This window comes from Malaclemys terrapin, chromosome 7 (genome assembly GCF_027887155.1).
Source record: "Malaclemys terrapin pileata isolate rMalTer1 chromosome 7, rMalTer1.hap1, whole genome shotgun sequence".
NCBI classification, from domain to species: Eukaryota; Metazoa; Chordata; order Testudines; family Emydidae; genus Malaclemys; species Malaclemys terrapin.
Window position 1 is genome coordinate 117,873,349 of NC_071511.1, and position 15,354 is coordinate 117,888,702.

At 52.6% G+C, this 15,354-nt stretch overlaps 1 protein-coding gene across 2 annotated transcripts in view; it reads left to right on the forward strand.

The window, feature by feature from the left end:
- The first annotated feature begins 4,341 nt into the window (after positions 1-4,341).
- The window catches only part of GPAM (glycerol-3-phosphate acyltransferase, mitochondrial), a 50,056-nt gene continuing 39,043 nt past the window's right edge, over positions 4,342-15,354 (forward strand). Inside the window, exons 1-3 of one of the 2 annotated variants that reach the window (XM_054034102.1) lie at positions 4,342-4,427; positions 9,975-10,103; positions 12,002-12,133. In XM_054034102.1, the coding sequence (XP_053890077.1) occupies positions 9,978-10,103; positions 12,002-12,133 (258 nt within the window). In that variant the 5' untranslated portion in view covers positions 4,342-4,427; positions 9,975-9,977. Of the gene's footprint in view, positions 4,507-9,974; positions 10,104-12,001; positions 12,134-15,354 lie in introns of both variants that reach the window. The other variant, XM_054034101.1, reaches the window with a different exon arrangement.

Genomic DNA, 15,354 nt, shown 5'->3' on the forward strand with positions numbered 1-15,354 from the left:
AATGCAGGGCTGGAGGACTGGAGATGCTGGGGTGGAGGGGTAGTGAGAGGGGCAGGGGTTAATGCAGGGCTGGAGGACTGGAGATGCTGGGGTGGAGGGGCAGTGAGAGGGGCAGGGGTTAATGCAGGGCTGGAGGACTGGAGATGCTGGGGTGGAGGGGCAGTGAGAGGGGCAGGGGTTAATGCAGGGCTGGAGGACTGGAGATGCTGGGGTGGAGGGGCAGTGAGAGGGGCAGGGGTTAATGCAGGGCTGGAGGACTGGAGATGCTGGGGTGGAGGGGCAGTGACAGGGGCAGGGGTTAATGCAGGGCTGGAGGACTGGAGATGCTGGGGTGGAGGGGCAGTGAGAGGGGCAGGGGTTAATGCAGGGCTGGAGGACTGGAGATGCTGGGGTGGAGGGGCAGTGAGAGGGGCAGGGGTTAATGCAGGGCTGGAGGACTGGAGATGCTGGGGTGGAGGGGCAGTGACAGGGGCAGGGGTTAATGCAGGGCTGGAGATGCTGGGGTGGAGGGGCAGTGAGAGGGGCAGGGGTTAATGCAGGACTGGAGATGCTGGGGTGGAGGGGCAGTGAGAGGGGCAGGGGTTAATGCAGGGCTGGAGGACTGGAGATGCTGGGGTGGAGGGGCAGGGGCAGGGGCAGGGGTTAATGCAGGGCTGGAGGACTGGAGATGCTGGGGTGGAGGGGCAGTGAGAGGGGCAGGGGTTAATGCAGGGCTGGAGGACTGGAGATGCTGGGGTGGAGGGGCAGTGAGAGGGGCAGGGGTTAATGCAGGGCTGGAGGACTGGAGATGCTGGGGTGGAGGTGCAGTGAGAGGGGCAGGGGTTAATGCAGGGCTGGAGATGCTGGGGTGGAGGGGCAGTGAGAGGGGCAGGGGTTAATGCAGGACTGGAGATGCTGGGGTGGAGGGGCAGTGAGAGGGGCAGGGGTTAATGCAGGGCTGGAGGACTGGAGATGCTGGGGTGGAGGTGCAGTGAGAGGGGCAGGGGTTAATGCAGGGCTGGAGGACTGGAGATGCTGGGGTGGAGGGGCAGGGGCAGGGGCAGGGGTTAATGCAGGGCTGGAGGACTGGAGATGCTGGGGTGGAGGGGCAGTGACAGGGGCAGGGGTTAATGCAGGGCTGGAGGACTGGAGATGCTGGGGTGGAGGGGCAGTGAGAGGGGCAGGGGTTAATGCAGGGCTGGAGGACTGGAGATGCTGGGGTGGAGGTGCAGTGAGAGGGGCAGGGGTTAATGCAGGGCTGGAGATGCTGGGGTGGAGGGGCAGTGAGAGGGGCAGGGGTTAATGCAGGACTGGAGATGCTGGGGTGGAGGGGCAGTGAGAGGGGCAGGGGTTAATGCAGGGCTGGAGGACTGGAGATGCTGGGGTGGAGGTGCAGTGAGAGGGGCAGGGGTTAATGCAGGGCTGGAGGACTGGAGATGCTGGGGTGGAGGGGCAGGGGCAGGGGCAGGGGTTAATGCAGGGCTGGAGGACTGGAGATGCTGGGGTGGAGGGGCAGTGACAGGGGCAGGGGTTAATGCAGGGCTGGAGGACTGGAGATGCTGGGGTGGAGGGGCAGTGAGAGGGGCAGGGGTTAATGCAGGGCTGGAGGACTGGAGATGCTGGGGTGGAGGGGCAGTGAGAGGGGCAGGGGTTAATGCAGGGCTGGAGGACTGGAGATGCTGGGGTGGAGGGGCAGTGAGAGGGGCAGGGGTTAATGCAGGGCTGGAGGACTGGAGATGCTGGGGTGGAGGGGCAGTGAGAGGGGCAGGGGTTAATGCAGGGCTGGAGGACTGGAGATGCTGGGGTGGAGGGGCAGTGAGAGGGGCAGGGGTTAATGCAGGGCTGGAGGACTGGAGATGCTGGGGTGGAGGGGTAGTGAGAGGGGCAGGGGTTAATGCAGGGCTGGAGGACTGGAGATGCTGGGGTGGAGGGGCAGTGAGAGGGGCAGGGGTTAATGCAGGGCTGGAGGACTGGAGATGCTGGGGTGGAGGGGCAGTGAGAGGGGCAGGGGTTAATGCAGGGCTGGAGGACTGGAGATGCTGGGGTGGAGGGGCAGTGAGAGGGGCAGGGGTTAATGCAGGGCTGGAGGACTGGAGATGCTGGGGTGGAGGGGCAGTGACAGGGGCAGGGGTTAATGCAGGGCTGGAGGACTGGAGATGCTGGGGTGGAGGGGCAGTGAGAGGGGCAGGGGTTAATGCAGGGCTGGAGGACTGGAGATGCTGGGGTGGAGGGGCAGTGAGAGGGGCAGGGGTTAATGCAGGGCTGGAGGACTGGAGATGCTGGGGTGGAGGGGCAGTGAGAGGGGCAGGGGTTAATGCAGGGCTGGAGGACTGGAGATGCTGGGGTGGAGGGGCAGTGACAGGGGCAGGGGTTAATGCAGGGCTGGAGGACTGGAGATGCTGGGGTGGAGGGGCAGTGAGAGGGGCAGGGGTTAATGCAGGGCTGGAGGACTGGAGATGCTGGGGTGGAGGGGCAGTGGCAGGGGCAGGGGTTAATGCAGGGCTGGAGGACTGGAGATGCTGGGGTGGAGGGGCAGTGGCAGGGGCAGGGGTTAATGCAGGGCTGGAGGACTGGAGATGCTGGGGTGGAGGGGCAGTGGCAGGGGCAGGGGTTAATGCAGGGCTGGAGGACTGGAGATGCTGGGGTGGAGGGGCAGTGAGAGGGGCAGGGGTTAATGCAGGGCTGGAGGACTGGAGATGCTGGGGTGGAGGGGCAGTGAGAGGGGCAGGGGTTAATGCAGGGCTGGAGGACTGGAGATGCTGGGGTGGAGGGGCAGGGGCAGGGGCAGGGGTTAATGCAGGGCTGGAGGACTGGAGATGCTGGGGTGGAGGGGCAGTGAGAGGGGCAGGGGTTAATGCAGGGCTGGAGGACTGGAGATGCTGGGGTGGAGGGGCAGTGAGAGGGGCAGGGGTTAATGCAGGGCTGGAGGACTGGAGATGCTGGGGTGGAGGGGCAGTGAGAGGGGCAGGGGTTAATGCAGGGCTGGAGGACTGGAGATGCTGGGGTGGAGGGGCAGTGAGAGGGGCAGGGGTTAATGCAGGGCTGGAGGACTGGAGATGCTGGGGTGGAGGTGCAGTGAGAGGGGCAGGGGTTAATGCAGGGCTGGAGATGCTGGGGTGGAGGGGCAGTGAGAGGGGCAGGGGTTAATGCAGGACTGGAGATGCTGGGGTGGAGGGGCAGTGAGAGGGGCAGGGGTTAATGCAGGGCTGGAGGACTGGAGATGCTGGGGTGGAGGTGCAGTGAGAGGGGCAGGGGTTAATGCAGGGCTGGAGGACTGGAGATGCTGGGGTGGAGGGGCAGGGGCAGGGGCAGGGGTTAATGCAGGGCTGGAGGACTGGAGATGCTGGGGTGGAGGGGCAGTGACAGGGGCAGGGGTTAATGCAGGGCTGGAGGACTGGAGATGCTGGGGTGGAGGGGCAGTGAGAGGGGCAGGGGTTAATGCAGGGCTGGAGGACTGGAGATGCTGGGGTGGAGGGGCAGTGAGAGGGGCAGGGGTTAATGCAGGGCTGGAGGACTGGAGATGCTGGGGTGGAGGGGCAGTGAGAGGGGCAGGGGTTAATGCAGGGCTGGAGGACTGGAGATGCTGGGGTGGAGGGGCAGTGAGAGGGGCAGGGGTTAATGCAGGACTGGAGATGCTGGGGTGGAGGGGCAGTGAGAGGGGCAGGGGTTAATGCAGGGCTGGAGGACTGGAGATGCTGGGGTGGAGGGGCAGTGACAGGGGCAGGGGTTAATGCAGGGCTGGAGGACTGGAGATGCTGGGGTGGAGGGGCAGTGAGAGGGGCAGGGGTTAATGCAGGGCTGGAGGACTGGAGATGCTGGGGTGGAGGGGCAGTGAGAGGGGCAGGGGTTAATGCAGGGCTGGAGGACTGGAGATGCTGGGGTGGAGGGGCAGTGAGAGGGGCAGGGGTTAATGCAGGGCTGGAGGACTGGAGATGCTGGGGTGGAGGGGCAGTGAGAGGGGCAGGGGTTAATGCAGGGCTGGAGGACTGGAGATGCTGGGGTGGAGGGGCAGTGAGAGGGGCAGGGGTTAATGCAGGGCTGGAGGACTGGAGATGCTGGGGTGGAGGGGCAGTGAGAGGGGCAGGGGTTAATGCAGGGCTGGAGGACTGGAGATGCTGGGGTGGAGGGGCAGGGGCAGGGGCAGGGGTTAATGCAGGGCTGGAGGACTGGAGATGCTGGGGTGGAGGGGCAGTGGCAGGCGGGGGGCAGTGCAGGGGTGGGGGACTCAGTGCTGGGTCTGCCTGGGGGGCGGGGTTAGAAGTGTCCCTGTGTGTGTGTGTGTGTGTGTGTGTGTGTTGGGGGAGGGGCCGGCGTGCGCTCCGCACCATGGAGACGGGCGCTCAGGAAACGCGTCAGGCCCGCGCCGCCGCGGGTCCTTGTGCCAGGCTCTGACGGAGTCTCTGGCGCGGCCGCCGCCGGGAGCGTGCGCAGGAGCCGGGCCCAGACCCGTGAGTAGCGGGGGGGCCGGGAGCCGGTGCGCTCCGGCGAGCTGCGGGGCGGGCGGTGTGTGCGGGTCCCCGGTGCACGGTGAGAGGGAAGGTTTCTTAACTGGCGGGGGGCGCAGGGAGGATGGTGGAGATAGTTGGGGGTGCAGAGGGAGGTGGGGCGGTGTGGCACAAGGGAATAGCGCGGGGGGGGTGCAGAGGGAGGTGGGGCGGTGTGGCACAAGGGAATAGCGCGGGGGGGGTGCAGAGGGAGGTGGGGGCGGTGTGGCACAAGGGAATAGTGTGGGGGGGTGCAGAGGGAGGTGGGGGCGGTGTGGCACAAGGGAATAGTGTGGGGAGGTGTAGAGGGAGGTGGGGGCGGTGTGGCACAAGGGAATAGTGTGGGGGGGTGCAGAGGGAGTTGGGGGCGGTGTGGCACAAGGGAATAGTGTGGGGGGGTGCAGAGGGAGTTGGGGGCGGTGTGGCACAAGGGAATAGTGTGGGGGGGTGCAGAGGGAGGTGGGGGCGGTGTGGCACAAGGGAATAGTGTGAGGGGTTCAGAGGGGGGTGGGGGCGGTGTGGCACAAGGGAATAGTGTGGGGGGGTGCAGAGGGAGGTGGGGGCGGTGTGGCACAAGGGAATAGTGTGGGGGGGGGCAGAGGGAGGTGGGGCGGTGTGGCACAAGGGAATAGTGTGGGGGGGTGCAGAGGGAGGTGGGGGCGGTGTGGCACAAGGGAATAGTGTGAGGGGTTCAGAGGGGGGTGGGGGCGGTGTGGCACAAGGGAATAGTGTGGGGGGGTGCAGAGGGAGGTGGGGGCGGTGTGGCACAAGGGAATAGTGTGGGGGGGGGCAGAGGGAGGTGGGGCGGTGTGGCACAAGGGAATAGTGTGGGGGGGGGCAGAGGGAGGTGGGGCGGTGTGGCACAAGGGAATAGTGTGGGGGGGTGCAGAGGGAGGTGGGGGCGGTGTGGCACAAGGGAATAGTGTGAGGGGTTCAGAGGGGGGTGGGGGCGGTGTGGCACAAGGGAATAGTGTGGGGGGGTGCAGAGGGAGGTGGGGGCGGTGTGGCACAAGGGAATAGTGTGGGGGGGGCAGAGGGAGGTGGGGCGGTGTGGCACAAGGGAATAGTGTGGGGGGGGCAGAGGGAGGTGGGGCGGTGTGGCACAAGGGAATAGTGTGGGGGGGGGCAGAGGGAGGTGGGGCGGTGTGGCACAAGGGAATAGTGTGGGGGGGTGTAGAGGGAGGTGGGGCGGTGTGGCACAAGGGAATAGTGTGGGGGGGTGCAGAGGGAGGTGGGGGCGGTGTGGCACAAGGGAATAGTGTGGGGGGGTGTAGAGGGAGGTGGGGGCGGTGTGGCACAAGGGAATAGTGTAGGGGAGTGCAGAGGGAGGTGTGGCACAAGGGAATAGTGTGGGGGGTTCAGAGGGGGGTGGGGGCGGTGTGGCACAAGGGAATAGTGTGGGGAGGTGTAGAGGGAGGTGGGGCGGTGTGGCACAAGGGAATAGTGTGGGGGGGTGCAGAGGGAGGTGGGGGCGGTGTGGCACAAGGGAATAGTGTGGGGGGGTGTAGAGGGAGGTGGGGGCGGTGTGGCACAAGGGAATAGTGTGGGGGGGTGCAGAGGGAGGTGGGGGCGGTGTGGCACAAGGGAATAGTGTGGGGGGGTGCAGAGGGAGGTGGGGGCGGTGTGGCACAAGGGAATAGTGTGGGGGGGTGCAGAGGGAGGTGGGGCGGTGTGGCACAAGGGAATAGTGTGGGGAGGTGTAGAGGGAGGTGGGGGCGGTGTGGCACAAGGGAATAGTGTGGGGGGGGTGCAGAGGGGGGTGGGGGCGGTGTGGCACAAGGGAATAGTGTGGGGGGGTGCAGAGGGAGGTGGGGGCGGTGTGGCACAAGGGAATAGTGTGGGGGGGTGCAGAGGGAGGTGGGGCGGTGTGGCACAAGGGAATAGTGTGGGGGGGTGTAGAGGGAGGTGGGGGCGGTGTGGCACAAGGGAATAGTGCGGGGGGGCAGAGGGGGGTGGCGGTGGTGTGGCACAAGGGAATAGTGTGGGGGGGTGCAGAGGGAGGTGGGGCGGTGTGGCACAAGGGAATAGTGTGGGGGGTTCAGAGGGGGGTGGGGGCGGTGTGGCACAAGGGAATAGTGTGGGGGGGTGTAGAGGGAGGTGGGGCGGTGTGGCACAAGGGAATAGTGTGGGGGGGTGCAGAGGGAGGTGGGGCAGTGTGGCACAAGGGAATAGTGTGGGGGGGTGTAGAGGGAGGTGGGGCGGTGTGGCACAAGGGAATAGTGTGGGGGGGTGCAGAGGGAGGTGGGGGCGGTGTGGCACAAGGGAATAGTGTGGGGGGGTGTAGAGGGAGGTGGGGGCGGTGTGGCACAAGGGAATAGTGTAGGGGAGTGCAGAGGGAGGTGTGGCACAAGGGAATAGTGTGGGGGGTTCAGAGGGGGGTGGGGGCGGTGTGGCACAAGGGAATAGTGTGGGGGGGTGTAGAGGGAGGTGGGGCGGTGTGGCACAAGGGAATAGTGTGGGGGGGTGCAGAGGGAGGTGGGGCGGTGTGGCACAAGGGAATAGTGTGGGGGGGTGCAGAGGGAGGTGGGGGCGGTGTGGCACAAGGGAATAGTGTGGGGGGGTGTAGAGGGAGGTGGGGGCGGTGTGGCACAAGGGAATAGTGTGAGGGGGTGCAGAGGGAGGTGGGGGCAGTGTGGCACAAGGGAATAGTGTGGGGGGGTGCAGAGGGAGGTGGGGCGGTGTGGCACAAGGGAATAGTGTGGGGAGGTGTAGAGGGAGGTGGGGGCGGTGTGGCACAAGGGAATAGTGTGGGGGGGTGCAGAGGGGGGTGGGGGCGGTGTGGCACAAGGGAATAGTGTGGGGGGGTGCAGAGGGAGGTGGGGGCGGTGTGGCACAAGGGAATAGTGTGGGGGGGTGCAGAGGGAGGTGGGGGCGGTGTGGCACAAGGGAATAGTGTGCGGGGTTCAGAGGGGGGTGGGGGCGGTGTGGCACAAGGGAATAGTGTGGTGGGGCAGAGGGGGGTGGGAGCAGTGTGGCACAAGGGAATAGTGTGGGGAGTGGTGCAGAGGGGGGTGGGGGCAGTGTGGCACAAGGGAATAGTGTGGGAAGGCTTGCAGAAGTGGGTGGGGGCAGTGTGGCACAAGGGAATAGTGTGGGGGGGCTGCAGAAGTGGGTGGGGGCAGTGTGGCACAAGGGAATAGTGTGGGGGGGCTTGCAGAGGTGGGTGGGGGCAGTGTGGCACAAGGGAATAGCGTGGGTGGAGGCACAAGGGATAGCGTGTGTGTAGTGGGTGTCGGGGATGCATGCTGGGGGTAGAGGCATGGGGGTATAGTGTGTGGGGAGGGTGCAGGGATGGGTGGAGGTGGCACAGGGGTCCTAATGTGGGGGTCCCAGGGAGGATGGGGGGAGGGTACAGAGGGCATAGCGTGGGTGGGGGCGGTGTGGTACGAGGGAATACCATGCCTGGGGTGGTGTGGCACAAGGGAATAGCGGGGGTGGGGGCACGGAGGACAGTGTGTGTGTAGTGGGTGTGGGGGATGCATGCTGGGGGCAGAGGCATGGGGGTATAGTGTGGAGGGTGCAGGGGAAGTTAGTGTGTATTGGAGGGGGGCAGTTATGGGTTGCTTCTGCCTTTCCTGGAGGGCTGGAATGGGATGAAGCATTCAGTGAGCTGCAGAGATTCAGGCTGTACTCTGTATTGAAGATTGGAATTAGATGCTGGGAGACTTATTAAGATTGCCCTCTCACGCACCTTTTTGCTCACTCATTCCAGACAAATGGAGCCACAAACCTTTATTGCACCTTGCTGATTCTGTCATAGCTGTTGCCCAACTCCACGTGAGCTTCAGTAGGACAGTGCAGTTTCATTGCCAATATGGTCTGCTCCTCCTCTGACATTGCCTCTGTGTGAGCTCAGCGCAGTCCCCTTGGCAATGTGCCCCCCTATTGCTCAGGAACATTCTACACCATATACTTGTGCTCAGCATTTGTACTTTTATTTTTGGCAGATCATTTGAGTCTGCTGTGTATTTTTATGCCATGCGGATTCACATTAGATTGACATATTTATTGAAGCTGGTTCAGAGCATAAGCTGTTCAAGGGGGTTTAGGTGCTGGAAGAATTTTTTTTCTCTGTAGATTTATGTATGAAATTGCCATTGCTTAAATTACTTTTTATATCCAGTGTTTGACTTCAAGTGGTTGTGTATGCACACACATGTGGCCAAGGTGACCCAGAAGTGAATTAGGGGACATATCTTTCTGAATATGTATGAGCATCATATTTGTATTTATGGACTACTTAGAGTATTAGTGTGCTTAAGACCCAGTAAAGCAAAAGGCAAATAAAGGCCCTGAACCTGCAAAGATTTATTCACATGTAACTTTTTGTACTCACAATGTATAAAGTTATGCACATGAATAAATTTTTTCAGGATTGGGGCCAAAGGGCCTAATTCTGTAAAATGACCAAGTTTAAAATTTTCATTGAAGTTGAGAATTTTGTGCATGGAGTGCTTGCAGGATGGCTCCAGGGTTGACTGGTTGTTTAGAATCATAGAAATGTAGGGCTTAAAGGGACCGCCAGACTTCATCTAGTCCATTTCCCTGTGCTGAGGCTGGTTGATTGCCTGGGATGGAGATTAAATGAAGTAAAATTTTGGATTAGTGATTTTAGTCTTTGATCCTGCAAACATTTATATACAAGAATATGCCCGTTGAGTTCAGTGGAGAGTACTCCTATATGTATTTGCAGGATCTGGACTTTAAGATATTTCTCTGTGGTAATAAATGAAAGAATCAGCATCCACTCATATAAATTTATATTCAATATATACAGTATTATTTTATGAAATATAAATCACAATTTGTAGTGAATACTAGTACTTGATTTCAAAATGTCTGACTTGTGCAAGTGCTCATTGTAACACTTTCTTCTTTTAATGCTTTTGATTTATTGGCTTATTAATCTTTCATGGAGTGATATTAACTGAATTTATTATATTGATGATGAAATATTCTATTTAAAAAGGATTATCTTAATGCAGGCTTCTCCACATGCAATATGGACTTGTGTTGGGTTTTTAATATTGTTTATTGCGTGCCAGTAATGAGTTTGGAATTATACATGCACATATAGTATGAACCTTGCCCCAAGGAGTTTTAAATCTAGTTTGGACACTTAGTCTAGCTCAGACACATGGCATACGCTGGCTGATAGTGCAAGGAGAAAACATTTCTGAAAGACTTTATGGAAGAAAGATGTCCCCCAGAGACAATTGATAAAAGAGCAATGTCCTATAGTATAAGAGGAGTGTGAGTAACTTCTAGAGCAAAAGTATCCTTTGGGTTAGTACAAGGCAATGTGGGCAAGGTGTTAATGGATCTCTTCATCTAGACATACTGAGTATGCTATTTTGTCCATTTACTGTGTTGGTACAGCTGCTTGTACCAAAACCCGAGAGAGTCAACCTGGAATTTTGCGAGAGATGCATTGATACAGGAAGCCAATTTATGATGAATTATTTAGAATTGTTAATTACCCTTCACAAAAATACACATTTTACCTTTTAGCCCATGGTCTTAAATTTGTCCTGTGTCATGGATGAGGCTGCTTTGTCCCTTGGAACAATAGATGTTTCCTATTTGTCCTCTTCAGTAGAATATGCTATCACTAGATGTAAGCACTCCAGTGAAGAATGGGTAAGTAAAAATATGGACGTCAGTCCTCAAGATTTGCTTTATTTTTCCTTAAAGTATAAGATGGAATTTTCTTTTTTTTTTTCTTTTCCCTTTCATTTCTTTTTGTGAGGAGTGAGGATAAGAATTTTATCTCCTATGTACATTATGTCCTATGTACGTTACACAATTTCTTCCAGTACTTGGCTTAGACATTGGTGATGAACCAAGAGTACAATGCTGTGGCAGAGACCGGTATTGCTAGGCAGTAGAATGCCTTCATTTTGTCAGGTGTAGAAAGCAATGGTGTTAATGTCCTTAGAGCCTCATGGTATATTTATTAATAATTCGATATAGTTTTTGACATGGTTTCTTAGGAGAGGTGGAGGGAGCTTGGTGGACATTAATAGGGAGGCTATTGCAGGTGTACAGGCTGTTGTGGGAAAGGATTCAGGATTTGGAATATCCAAAGTGGGCAGTGAACAGAGTAGGTTGGGAGGAGCATAAGGAGCAGCATGGGTATAGGAGGAGATGATGTAGCAATGTAGGCAGGGTGGAATTGTGCAGTGCTCTAAAGATGAGAAGTTTGAACTTGGAACTTGATACAGAAGAAGAGTTGGAAAATGGTCAGAGTTGAGAGAGGATGGGGGCAGGGGGCAGGCTGCAGTAATTGAGACAAGATTCTGATGATGGGGATAATGACATGCACAAGATGGAAAGGAAGGGATTTTATAGAGAAAGTAGTAGCAGGTTTTAGGAAGGGCCTAAATGTGAGGGTTTTGACATCAAGGTTTTGAGCTTGAATGTTGACAGTTTGGTGGTGGTATTGGTAATAGATGGGGTTGGTAAAAGGACAGCATTTTGATGCTTATTTCGTTTCTGAAAAAAATTCTTTAGGGTAGGAACATTAGTCAATTCTTGCTATTACCTGTTGAAATTTCAATTTTTAATATGAACTTCTGGTTGTTTCTGAATGATGTGGTTTTCTAGCTGAGTGTATGATAACCCATATTTAGGATTTCTAACATTTATGCCGCTTTGAAGGTACTGGCTGCAGTATGCTTTGCTCCCCTTTCATGTGTCATTTTTAACATATTTGGGCTTATTTTGTTTTCTCTCTTTTGGGTTTTATGGCTGCCCTTTATATCAATGTTATAAAAGATGATTTTGTAATTCCATTGAGTACAATGGTCCTGAGCCTGCATCCACAGGCAAGTAATATTCCCATTGATTTCAGTGGGAATTATGTATGTTTAACCATGTCGCTATTGTAGTTAAGAATGACATGGTATTGTTTTTCTAATTAATCATATAAAAGAAAACTCCAGCTTTCTTGTTACTGATTTCCCGTACTTGGGAAGCTTTAAACATCAGCATGAGGAAGTAGGCTTTAGTACAGTAGTTATTTTTGCATATTACTTTGCATGTGGCTGTTGAAACATAACCTATAAGGACTGTAGAGTTGGTGAAGTTCTTATATGTTCAGTCATCTTACAATTTTAAAAGGACATTGTCTGGCAAGTAATTAAAATTCAAATTTCTTTGCTTACATTATGAACAACCCTAAATTATTAAAATGAAATCTGCTTTACTGTTCACTATACTTTCTGTTAACTTTTTACACTTCTCTCATTTCTGAACACCAAAATACACTGGTTAATTTCTCATCTGTTTCTAGTTAGCTTAAAGTCAATTTCATTTTCAGCTTTGCAGGCATCAGTACAATAATGCAGCAGAATGTAGGGTTTTTTGATTGTATTAGTTGGAATTTTAGAAAAAAAAATTACAAAAACATTTCTATTGGCCTTAGATTTAAAAAAATAAGTGGTACCTGGTAGTATCCTTAAAATCTTTAAATTCTCAATAGTGGATAATTGTCATTTTTTGTGTCTTCACGCTGTGGTGTGTTGTTGTTTTCCAAGGGAGAGTGCAATTCAAGGCCTACTGTCTTCCGATCTGCGACTTTAAAATGGAAAAAATGGAAAGAGACACTACTGAGCAGAAAAAGGCCATTTGTTGGACGCTGTTGCTACATGTGTACTCCTCAAAGCCGGGTAAGAAGATTATGAACTGGATTATGTTTGACAATAAGAAATTGAAACATGATTACAATGTATGGAGTTACAATAGTTTCCTCACTTTCAGAATTAAGGTCACAATGTTGTTAATCTGTACAGGGAGGTTGATTGTTACTTCTTTTTTGTTTGCTTGGTAGTTAAGATTACCTTTCCCAAAACATTATCATAACATTTGGAGATAAAAAAGACCTTTTGTGATGTCTTGTCTGTCTTCCAGGGCAGAATTCCCAGCACTAAATTCTGTTTGAGAACTAGTATTTGAGAGTTTTGTGAAAAACTCATTTGCTGTGCAAGATTATTTAAAATCCATGTTATTGATGTAAATGTAATGCTCATGAAAGGTATTAATCGCCAAAAATGAAATTTTAACATCTCCTCTGTATCCATAGAAGAATTACAGACTGGCCATTGGTCTTGAAATCTTCTTGTATTCTCCAATATGCTTCACCACTGATCTGAAGAAACCACATGTAGGTTTGAGAAGACAATTGTGTTTTCAGACCCAGACAATTCTTGGCTTGTCTGCTGAGCCTGCAACAAGAAGTGCCAGTTAGAGTAGTTTTTGTGATGATTTGTCCATTGGGAGCAGTATCCAGATGCTCAAGTAACAGATGGTCTGCAAGATGACTTTAAAAAGTGTTCTGCCAAACTTTTTAACTATAGTGAATGAGCTTCCTTTGAAGGTGTGATTGTGTGAAATGGCACATTTTTACTTGTCAGATATGTACTCTATCTTTATTCGATTATATTTCATAGATTCACAGTGTTTAAGGCCAGAAGGGACCATTAGATTATCTGATTCTAGTCTGACCTCCTCTATATCACCGATCCTTAAATTTTATCCAGATACCCCTGTAGTGAGGCCAGTAACTTACTTATTATAGACAAATACATTTGTTGACTTCAGTGACAAAAGAACACTTTTGCTTCTGTTAACTCCTGCCGCCAGAGTAGGAATGGGCAATAATGACAAAAGGATACAGGGGATAAAACCCCAAATGCACTGTAAAGAACTATCTTTGGTAGGAGATGGGGAGCAATATAAGGACCTAGATAAATTGATTCCGCCTCTTGTGTACGCTTAAGGGTTTTGTGCCTCATATACTTTTGCAATGCTTTTGTAACTTGCCATATCAAAAATATTTTTGGGTTGGGTTTAGTCTGTGGAGCCAGCTTAGTTCTGAGAGTGAACTGGTTTCTTCTCTGACTCGAGCATTAAACTTGTTATTGATGGTCCATTTGTAGGGCCACTTAATCCCATTTTCTTTGAATGATGCCCTTAGTTATACCTGTGCTGCCCCACTAAAACACTGGGGTTGCTTAGGTGTAAATGAAGGCAAAATTCGAGGACACTACATAGGTATGACTAAGGAGATCATGGCTAACGTGATGGAATACATATGGAACACCTCAGTGCCATTTTTACAGTCACTTTTCAGATGAGAATCTCAGTTTAAAGTTAAATTTGAAAAGCATTTTCATCGGTAGCTCTTAATGCTTTATAAAGGAGGTCAGTATCATTATCCCCATTTTATAGATGAGGAAACTGTGGCATAGAGAGGTGAAGTGACTTCTCCAACGGGCCATTGGCATAGCTGGAGAGAGAACCCAAGTATCCTGATCCCACTCCAGTGCTCTATCCATTAAGTAACACTGCCACCCAAATACAATAACACTCCCTTCCCTGGTGGTGGTCCTCAGCGAGTTCTTTTCCATTTCTGTTTCAGCCACGTTCATGAATCTTTCTATGAACTAGTAAATTGTTTGTCTGGGTTGGCAATACAACAACAAAAAAGGCCACTTGTTATCTGTGCGATGATTTGCTTTATTGGCATCTTCTGTTTGAGGTGGGAGGTGATAAGTGGGCTGTGAATCTCTTCTTCAATGAGTTCTCCCTTCCTAGGATCTGAATGATTCCTATACATTTATTTATTTTTACATACATAGCAAGTCACAGGAATGCAGGTTTTGTACTTGTTACAGCAAACATCTAGACTTGAGGGAGGATCACCTTCAGTTCTTGGCTATCAAAATGGGCCACAGTACTAACTATAAACCTTCTCACGCAGACGCTGTGCTTGAGCCAGAGGGTTTGACTTGGGTAAGGTTTATATGGAGTATCTCTCTTGCTTACACCAAGTTCCAGTCTGAATCATCACTTCATTATTTGTCAGAGGGGTAGCCGTGTTAGTCTGAATCCATAAAAAGCAATAGAGGGTCCTGTGGCACCTTTGAGACTAACAGAAGTATTGGGAGCATAAGCTTTCGTGGGTAAGAACCTCACTTCTTCACTTGCATCTGAAGAAGTGAGGTTCTTACCCACGAAAGCTTATGCTCCCAATACTTCTGTTAGTCTCAAAGGTGCCACAGGACCCTCTGTTGCTTTTCATTATTTGTCTTTGTACAAGTGCTGGTTTATGTAGTTTGCTCATAATACAATATTCTGGCTTTGTAAAAAAAAAAAAAAAAAAAAAAAAAAAAAAATTTTTTTTTTTTTTTTTTTTTTTAATGGAGATATCCTATCTCCTAGAACTGGAAGGGACCTTGAAAGGTCATCGAGTCCAGCCCCCTGCCTTCACTAGCAGGACCAAGTACTGATTTTGCCTCAGATCCCTAGGTGGCCCCCTCAAGGATTGAACTCACAACCCTGGGTTTAGCAGGCCAATGCTCAAACCACTGAGCTATCCCTCCCTCCCTGGACCCTGGTCCTAAACTTTAAATAAAGTTTTTGAACAGCTCATGGCCTGGATCTATCTTCTAGTATTCTATAGCACCCATTGCTTTCCCATTTAAGAGATTAGACTGGTTAGACAGTTTGGATTAAACTAACCTTTCTTTTGTTTTTCTGTGGTTTTCACTGATTGTCAGTGTTACCCATGCTAAAAAGTGAGGGTTATTTTCCTTCTGTATAGGGACGTGCATTTACTTATACCCACGCTCATTACATTTCCTGATCCTCATCCACTTCCAAGTGGGAGGCGCCATTGAGTTTTCTAGGTGCAGTAAAGTATCGTGGATGAACTGAACGGGCCCAAATGTGGCCTGAGCAAAGGTCTGGGAGATAGGGCCTCCTGAGTTTAAATCCCAGCTCTAGTACTGATTTATTCTGTAGTCATGGACAAGTCACATAACACCTCTGCCACTTCCTCTTCATATTTGAAGAGGAAAAACAATTTACATTATTGTTAATGTGAAGA